Here is a 10215-nt window from a genome sequence, read left to right on the forward strand (position 1 = left end):
AGGCAAAAACTCAGGTCTGGGAAGAGTTCGGTGAGGCCATGGAGAGGGACTATTGGTCAGCCTCGAAGAAATTCTGGCAAACCGTCCGGTGCCTCAGGAGGGGGAAGCAGTGCCCTGCCAAAACTGTTTACAGTAGAGGTGGGCAGCTGTTGACCTCAACTGGGGACATTGTCGGATGGTGGAAGGAATACTTTGAGGATCTTCTCAACCCTGGTGTCACATCTTCCAATGAGGAAGCAGAGGCCGGGGGCTCAGAGGTTGACTCGTCCATCACCCAAGCTAAAGTCACTGAGGTAGTTGAGAAACTTCTTGGTGGCAAGGCACCGGGGGTGGATGAGATCTGCCCTGAGTACCTTAAGTCTCTGGATGTTGTGGGGCTGTCTGGGTTGACACGCCTCTGCAACATCACATGGCGGTCAGGGACAGTGCCTCTGGATTGACAGACCGGGATGGTGGTCCCTCTTTTCAAGAAGGGGGACCGGAGGGTGTGTTCCAACAATAGGGGGAATCACAATCTCTCGGCTGGCCTGGGAATGCCTCGGTATTCCCCCGGAGGAGCTGGAGGAAGTGTCTGGAGAAAGGGAAGTCTGGGCATCTTTGGTTAGACTGCTGCCCCCGCGACCCGGTCCCGGATAAGCGGAGGAAAATGGATGGATGGATGGATGGATGGAACTGAAGGGAACTATTACTTATATTTATTTAGCACTTGCTGTAGAGTGCGCACACCGCTGCTATGGGTGACATGTTTACTCTTTGCAAGCTATCTGCTTTGTTCACAGTCTGCTAGCTCCTCATGCTTTCAATAACAAATACAGATAATAATAGGTTATGAAGAGCCTGTGCAGGCACAGTTAAGTTTTGCTTTGCTTCAGAAAAAACAAAAAGTTTAAAGGTTATGGTCATTTGAAACTTCTGGGGCAACATATTAAACAAATATAATGGTCTTGTGTTTCATAATGAAGAAACATGTCACCCAGTGCAGCAGTGTGTTTCACTGATGTGTTTTTAATCATTTTTGAACAACAGCAGAGGGTTAAGGCGCAGACACACAAGCTAATCCAGGTCGGAGACTGAAAGACATTAACTGTGAGTAGATGCAGTTCATCATAGCTGGCTTTAGTCTATGTATGGGGATTGTTGAAAAGACTATAGAAAATGGCTGGCCTTATTCTTTAAGGTTTAATTAGAGCTAAAAGTCTTCTCATTAGTTAATTTTAATTATTCTTGGTACATTTTTTGTTTTATTCTGATGTTAGAATGGTTTAATATACTGGGAAACGGCTCAGAAACAGCTAGTAGAAATGTGCCTTGAAGGGCTACTTTTTACTATCATTCTCTGAATACACTTCAGAGCTTGTACTTTTTTATTTTTTTACTTTTATTTGAATAAAGCATTTGAATCAGTATGTTTAATTTTAGGGCACAGTGGTGCGTTGGTTAGTGCTGTCGCCTCACAGCAAGAAGGTCCCAGCCGACCCGGGGCCTTTGTGTGTGGAGTTTGCATGTTCTCCCTGTGCCTCCGCGGGTTTTCTCTGTGTACTCCGGCTTCCTCCCACAGGCCAAAGACATGAAGCTTAGGTTGACTGGCGACTCAAAATTACCCCTAGGAGTGAGTGTAAGCATATAGATAATGGACGGATGGAGGGACTTTTACTTTTACCATAGTCTTTCTTTTACATAGGTACAGTATCTCTACTTCTACTTGAGTAATGACTGTGTGTACTTTTGCCACCTCTGACGTGCAGCTAACTGACAGCAGCTAAAGCTGGACAGCACTGCTGAAACAATGCCCAGTGTAGTATATCAGAGTGCAGAGCAGACAAGGAGGAATGCAATTAAAGTGTCATAATCTTCTCATAGTAATAATAGGAAGGAATGAATCAGCATCATGAACAATCTGACAGTATTATGAGCATCACCTGACATTTCACAGATTGTTTTTCTGAAATAACCCTCCAAAAGAAGACCAAAGAACTGGTCAATAGTAAATTAATTCAGTACAGGATGAAATGCCACCTGCAACTTGTTATACACAGCACTAACAACAGGCTAGAAACAGTGTATAAAGATTTATGACAAGAGTGTAGAGGGTCATTTATTTTCTTCTTCTTTTTGTGTTAATGATGGATTGTATCCTCAATAATGTTGCTTGATTGCCCTCTATTGTTTAGTGTTTTGTATTCACACAGTCTTACAGACAATCCTCGATGCCAAAATGGGGGAGGATTTTGGACTGGATGTGTCTCACACTGGGGAGGGTCATTCTGTGAGTATGTTGCATTATATCGTAAAGAAGGATGAAAATAGGTTCTAAGAACTGTCTCCAGAGCTACACCATCACCTTTGGAAACACATTCTGGATGTGTGAACACAGCTTCATGGTGGGGCATGCTTGTTACGGTCCGATGATAGAAAACACATACAGTACAGAATCACATGCTCACAGCTGGAGTGTTAAACTGGCGACACAACTATAAACTTGTAAAATCCACCCAAATTTATAAATGAAACACGTGACAAACACATTATAGTTTTTTTCAGATTTCTTCTTTGTTCTGTTGGAAAATATTACGACATTAGACAAACAGTTGAGGGTGAGGTGCCAGCCTGGCGCTCACTATTCACAGAGTCTTACCTGAGCTCAGGGTCATCACTGTGGACAGTGACGGTCTGAGGTACATTAAAGGGATTTTTAAGGACAAACTCCATGTATTCAGCACAGCCCAGGCTGGCGTAGAGCAGGTGCTGAGTGGTGATGGCCTGGCTCAGCATGTTGGCGATGCTCTCTGCCTTGCTGCCATCTTCACCAGGCTTGATCTGTTGAAGTTCTCTGGCTAACTGGGCCTCCTTAGTCCTACCCTAATATCGAAGAACAATGGCAAAGGCTGAAAAAGATGCTTCAGTGTTAACACCAGACAACACAATAAAATTTTTGTTAAATGTGTAAAATTATTACCCAAAGATCCATTGGGGTTGACAAAACAACTTCCTGCTTCAATTTTAGCCTACAGTACTTGCTGCACTTTGCACACTTATTGTGCAGTGAAAGATAATATAGCCAACATTTCAGCTATACTTACTCATTCTCCTATTTTACTTCCAAATAAAGTGGTTTAAATCAGGGGTTTTCAACTAATTGTGACCCACGGATCACCATTCTGACTAAGAAGCAACCTGAGGACCACTGCTGTCGGTCTAGTGAAAGCACATTATTGAATGCATTATCAGGGACCACCGGCAATGCTTTTGCAGACTACCAGGGGGTCATGGATCACTGGTTGAAACCTCCTGGTTTAGATAATCTGGCTAAACTGACCCAAGATTAATAATAATTTTATAACTGAAACTGAGAAAATGGCCAAAACCAATATAATAATACTCATAATATTTTCTTCAGTACACCCAAGGCTACATTATGATTTAGTTAGAGCATGCTGTAGTTGTAATGAACACTTTGCAAGCAGGACAGGGTCACCTTTTCAAAACCTTTTAGGACAATTATATATACTGTATTTTTTTCAGAAAAATATCAACCCAAGTAACCTTGGAATGCTGAGAACTGGGATTTAGAAAGGGAATGAACAGTATATACAATATTTTCTCACATTTTCATATTTTGTTTGCACAACCAAGTTCCAAAGCAGATGGCAGAATAGAAAAGGTGGTTGTGTGTCTGTCCATCACAATTTTAACTACATAATCCGAGTAAATTTGAATCTACTAACATGGTGCAGTATTGGATTAAAATCCCTTTATTGCTATAGAAAGTACAATAAACTACATGATGCCAGGGATTGTGGACAGTAGGTAAACACCTCAAATTAAGTTTCAGAATCAGGGTGGTAAAGCCAAGCGTGTGAGATAATAAAATATTCAGGTCTTCCACAGGTATAGCTCATTAAAATGCCGGGGATAAACCTGGTCCAAATTAAGTTATGGCTATCAGCCCAGAAAAGTCCAATCGAAATTGAACTGCAAAGCAACTCTAAAAATCTTTTTTCTGTGTTAGAAAAACTCAGTTATATTCCATGTTGTATTGGCTGTTAGAGGGGTGTGAAGCAAGAGGAAATGTAATGTGTAAAATGTCTGAGACAGGAATGTACCACAGCCAAAATCACATTTAACATGTAGTGAAGGTATAGCCTACAAGATGTGCCTTTGGGTAAAAGAACAATTAACACCTACTTGTACAGTCACTAAAACAAAAATGGCTGAAGGGCACATCACTATGAGAACCGTAACACTGGCGGGTTGTCTGGAAGATGCTCTACACCTCTTATGAGACGCTACAGAGCAAGAATAAAAGCTGTTGTGCTCTTGTTGGTTTGAGATTTAAGTGAGGAAAACACAAAAGGCCTGAATATTGTGGCCCAGCTTTAGAGATAAGCAGATATTTTTGGTTCCCTCAGGTGCAAAGATTGACCTCAGTGTGACCTTAACTGCTTTAACGCCTTCCTTGCCCTCCCGCTGATGCACAGCAGTCATGCAGCTGAGCTTGTGGTGCATGGCGTCGGGCTCATTTAGGTTGTGCTCTCCGGGCACGGTGTCAACTCTGATCCCACGTCTGAACAATGGCATGCGATCCTCATCTATCTCCAGTCTGTGTGGTTGTGCAGTGTTCCTTGCTGTGAAGGAGAAACAGGCCATAATCATGAATATATTTACTGAACAGAGTGGAATCTAATCTCGCTGCCATTTTGACCATATGTTATAAAAACCCTCCAAATGTCCAAGGGAGGAAGGCACTGACAGATTAAAGTATTGTCGGAGCACAAGAAACAGCAGCTTGTACACAGACAACAACAGTCCAGTCAAACCACTGGCAGTACTACAACTGGGCCAAAGCCCTACTGCCGGGAAAACAGAGTCACTCTCTCCTCCCAAATTATCTTTCACCTCCATGGCTATGCAAGCACCAAAAAACCTAATTGTAACACCTGATTCATCTGCTACTTACCAAATAATCCATCCTCATTTGGGCTGTATCAGCCCAAGCTCTTTAAAGGCTTTGACAAGAAAATTTGCCTAATCCTGTACTTTGAACAACAGTTACACATTAACAAACAAACCTGAAACTCAGAGCTGCCCATATCATATTTATAATGCCTGAAACCAGCTTTACTCTAAGTATGAGAGAGAAAAACAGACATGAGGCCTATGTAAGCTCTTTGGAAACATTAAACAGCTTAAAGATAGACAATAAACCGAATTTATAAAAATTACAGACATATTACAGGCCACCCTCCTGAGCCACCTCAGGTTCCTCATGACTGTGGCGCCAGCTTTGCGTCTGGTTCTGGGGCCATCCTTTTCAGCGGTTGCGGGTTCCTGTCCAGTTTTGGGCCATACTCCTGAGCAGCTCTGCTGAAGTCAGAACCGCTGTCCTCCAGAAAGACTCCTGCCTTCTGTCAGGTCCTGTACTCTTCAGTGGTCTTGTTTGGCTGCTCTGCCCTGTGGCTCCCCGGCCACCTGAGGTTATCTGTGCCCTAAAGCTCACCACCAAACCCTGACCCACCCTAGCCCACTTCTCTTTTTTGCCACTCTGGCCGATGTGCTTATCTCATAGCTTTGTGCTTTCTGTAGCCTCCATTTTGTTCCCGTGTTCCTGTGAAAACTGGTTGTTTGGATTCGCTCATGTTTTGGACTCTGTTTCTGTTTGCTGGATTCTGCCTTTCGTCTGCACCTTCAAATTAGTTGCTTGGCTCAGACTGTTTGCTTGTTTCTGAGCCCTGTTTATGGACACACTGAGGCTTGGTTCACCTGGTTCGATCCTCTTTACCTGTTGAACTTCAGCTGTCTGCCAGTTTCTGCCATTTCCTTGGTGAACTGTTAAACCTGGAAACGTTTGTGCTGTAATTTATTCATGCATTTCTCTGTACTACTGTACTTGCAGTGTTTGTGTATTTGCTTGTGTTTTCTGTGTTTGCAGTTATTCTTAATATGTGCTGTCAAACTGGTGTCTCAATATTTATTTGTATTTTACTTATTGGCCGTGTTATTTTCTTAGTGTGATGTATGTATTGTCAAAGTGATGAAGATGTTTTCTTCATTTGCTGGAGTTTTGTTATTCTGCAGCGGTTTCTTTTAGCTGCAGTGGCCACCGTCATGAACTGATAAACGCAACAACAACCAGTAACATGTAACCAGAAGTGCATCCAAACAATCAGCCAAAACTCAGTATATTCAACTAAACCTGAAATATGAACATAAACATGAAAAGGAAAAATATGCATTAAATATATTTTTGTTCCATTTACTGTTTTTGAGTTAATCTATTTTGATATATTATATATTTTAGGACATGATTACCTATCTGCAGGTCTTATGGCTGGAGCCATAAACATAAACACAGACATAAACTCCTGGATATTCGCTTCTCTCTCTGTTACCCTCTTTCAATATCTCTTTTTATCCCAAGATATTTTTCCCAAGTCTCCTTATCAAAGAGACACTGGGTTGACTGCCAGTCACCTAATCAGATAACGTCTAGCTACTGTACACCACTTCTTTCAGAGACAGGAGTGTGACTGTGCACACATACGCACGCTCACATGCGCTCAAATACAAAACAGCTGCTCTGTTCAGTGTGTTACTGTTCCAACAGGACTCTGGCGAAGGCAATTAGGCTTATTGTATGTTTAAATGGAAACAGGGCTGTGGAGTGGAGAAAGGAAAAAGTGGAAAAAGAAAAAGGTTTAGTGGAGAGGAGGCGGCGGTGGGAAGGAGAGTGAGATAGGTAGGAAGCAAAGCAAACAGTGAACAGGCCGTGTTAGCATAGTAACAAGAGCTGTGAATACATTACTGCAACACTTTGGAGAATACATGGAGTGAACCTACTATATGCATGAATTCATGTGTAAACATGTTTTATATGGCACAGGCTTCCAAGTGCATAATGTTCACCAGCATACAGCATTAAAATGTATTGTGCTATGAGCAATGAGCAAATGTTTGTGAAATATAACAATAGAGCATTTCTAAGGTATGTATGCACGTTCTCCTTAGACTGTGATGTCATTTAAAACTTGCCAGACCTACTTTATTTCATTATAAGCAATTATCTTCTCAGACCGCTTACTGTGTGTGTGTGTGTGTGTGTGTGTGTGTGTGTGTGCGCAAAATTAGGAAGACACACCAGCTGACTGGCAACTGCTTTTTGAACTCAGGAAACAATCGGGTACCCCAGTGTGCATGTGTGCATGGCCACACACACACACACACACACACACACACAAACACAATTTTCAAACAGGACTGTGGCTAGCCACCAGAGATTCTTCTGCAAGCTCAATTAGGCTGAAAATTGAGCGATTCAGTAGTGCAGCCATCAGACAGAATGTGAAAAGGATCTGGCCGAGTTGATTAAAGAAGGAGCATGGTCGCTGCTCAAATGAAGGACACTAATTAATATGTGGCACAGAACACACATATACACATGTACTTATACAATCACTGAAAGGTGAGTAGATGAAAAACATATGCTAGAAGGATTCTGTAGGGTGTGATTTAAAGTGCTTGCCATTTAGCTGGAAGATGCTTCTGGAGGACAGGCTTCCTCCTTTGAAGCCACTGGTGATTTCGCGAGGTGTGATGATGTGAGAAGGAGACGGCATCACGTCTACTGTCCTTCTCCTGCTAGGATCTACTGGGCACCCTGTAGGAGAGAGATTTTAGATTTTTTTTTGTTTGATCATTTGAGTCAGATATTTGCATGTGAAGGACCTCATGGAATCACCCACTCATTTACTTTTAATAGACTTCAGATTCTCCACAAGAAGGAGCTGTTTTGTTATTCCCAGACCAGCCCTATACATGCCAGCCCACACCACCTACAGGAATGGAATAGATGCTGCCATTGTAACACTTGTCCCACCCACTGAGAATGAGTGTTACTGAACAACGGCATTGTTTTCATTGTTTTATAGCCGGCGTTGTGTTATTTGTGGATTTAGACTAAGTATTATGCTAACAACATAGTTGAAATGATCTGAAATTAGTTGAACTTATCAGTGACAATGATGAGACAGCCTACAGGGAGGAGGTACAGCACTTGGCTGTGTGGTGCGCTGACAATAACCTGCTCCTTAACACCAACAAGACCAAGGAGCTCATTGTGGACTACTAGATGCTAAACTGTATTTCGTTACCTTGTACTTGTAATCTAATCTTATTTCACAAAGAGTCAAGTTTATACTTATAAAACATTGTTTTCTTTTGGTCTCTGTATCTCATCCACGTTTTTGTGTTTGTACATGTAAAATCTCTTCTTCCCTATCCAACTTATCCAGGGGGATGGTCCTGGAGGAGGACACAGACAAACAACAGCTGCCTCCACGTGGCAAGTGTTAGAAGCTGCAGAAGTTATTACTTTTCTCACATCAGCCTGTGAAGGTCTAGAACTACAGCTGATGGAAGTGAGGCTGAGGCTCTGCAACTGGATACGATGGCACTATGTTTGCCTGTTTTTCCAAATAAGAATTTGTTGAAATGTAGAAAGACACCTCACCTGAATGAGGAATGTTGGCCTTGCTTGTTGTTTGATTACAAATGATGTTTGAGGTTTGTTTATCTCTGTGTCGGAATAATTACACAGTTATGGATACACATACAGAAGCAATGAGATCTGAAGCCAGATCTGGTCAGTTTGGCCAAATAAAAGAAAAATCAGCTTTAGACTTCAGTGCCAGAATGAGCACAGTCCAGATTGAACCCTGGCTGAGGCTCAATGCATGGAGACAAGCTAAAACGGTTCATTAGTGTCCTGAAATTACCAGAGAAGTCTGGTCACAGAAAGCTGGCAACATGATGAGTGCCATGCTGACTGATGGTTAACAATGTCCTCTGCTCGGGTTGGCCAAGTGCTGGGTGTCAGAGATGCAGCTCAAAATTCACCATAAAACTGTTAAGTATCATCTGCACACACCTACCATCATTCCTGGACATGGGGATGACCACATCATTACATAATCTACCTTTAAAGAATGATTCATGAATAAAATTTGAACTGTCCTTCACGTTAATACTCCTGTCATTAGCGAAGCTTTGTTTCATCATTTGAATGGCACAGGTAATGGTTGTGGGTTACAGTATGCCTATCAACACTCAGCCTGTCTCCAGCTTTCAAGCTTCAAGCTATCTGTCTGTTTATAAATGACAAAATCATATTTTTTGCTGGGTAGGTACAGTAAACACTTCAGCCTGCACTTGTACTAAGATAATAAATGACGACTGATATTTATTCACCATTAATCCATCCTGCGCAGAGCCCCTACAATAGCTGTGAGGAAGGCTTGCTTACACTTTTGAACAGCGTTTCACACATGAAAGGCGCAGTAACGGACATGTGACAGATGACTGCTCATAGAGTCACAACCACAACACCAGCCTACAGCCATGTACTGTACCGTCTTCACAAGAGCATTTTCAAATACCATAGGTCAAAAGAGTTGTTTTCTGCAATTTACAGGTACACTCAGGCCACCACTTGAAATCTCCTACTGCAGATACAATTTACAACAGTTGACTGAAGAAATAATTAAAGTTTTGCATTTTGACACAAATGTTTTCATTACTCCCGACAGTTTCCGGCCTTTGCAACATCACAGCATTCCTAAATGGGCTGCTTAATTGTAGCAAAATAGGTTTTAGCATTTTCTGAAAGGCTCAGGGGTGCCGCATTCAGGATCCTTTTATATAAAATATGTTAAGTGCAGCAATTCAGTGGCTTTACCACTCAGAACTGTCACCTCACTGAGCTTGTAAGGGTTTTAGAAGGGAAGCAAAAGTACCCTCCAAATCTTTTAGAGGCAAATACCATCAACAGACTGATAATGGGCAGCAGCTAAATGAGTAATGGGGAGCTGGTGTTGCCATGCAAACAGACACAGACAGTGCAGTTCTGCAGATTAATGGGTGAGGTGTCTGCCGTCTCAACGCATTCCTATCATCATCCATCACCCTTTCCTAGCCACACAACTCAGCTGAATGTATTTGCTTGACTTAGATTTTCCCACATATTACTATGAAGATGTTATTTCTGCTGTCACATAAACATCTCCAATCAGTAGCAAAGCTAGTGATCTCATTCCCAGTGCCTCAGTGTGGCCCTTTCAGTGTGTTTTCTCTTGTGCTTTAATGATGAATTGTACAAAAGGGCTGTAAGGATGCGATAAGATGAACACCCAGCGTTACGTGCCCACAGTAAAACAGGCTCAT

General features: G+C 42.1%; 1 protein-coding gene across 1 annotated transcript in view; it reads right to left on the reverse strand.

Annotated features, from left to right (window-relative positions):
* The window catches only part of nphp4 (nephronophthisis 4), a 60175-nt gene that overhangs the window by 24585 nt on the left and 25375 nt on the right, over positions 1-10215 (reverse strand). The window contains exons 6-8 of the mRNA XM_020612563.1: positions 7520-7654; positions 4441-4625; positions 2636-2859 (exon numbers count right to left, since the gene is read on the reverse strand). Coding sequence (XP_020468219.1) covers positions 2636-2859; positions 4441-4625; positions 7520-7654 — 544 coding nt within the window. The remainder of the gene's footprint in view (positions 1-2635; positions 2860-4440; positions 4626-7519; positions 7655-10215) is intronic.

This window comes from Monopterus albus, unplaced genomic scaffold (assembly GCF_001952655.1).
Source record: "Monopterus albus unplaced genomic scaffold, M_albus_1.0 scaffold126.1, whole genome shotgun sequence".
In the NCBI taxonomy this organism is placed as follows: Eukaryota; Metazoa; Chordata; class Actinopteri; order Synbranchiformes; family Synbranchidae; genus Monopterus; species Monopterus albus.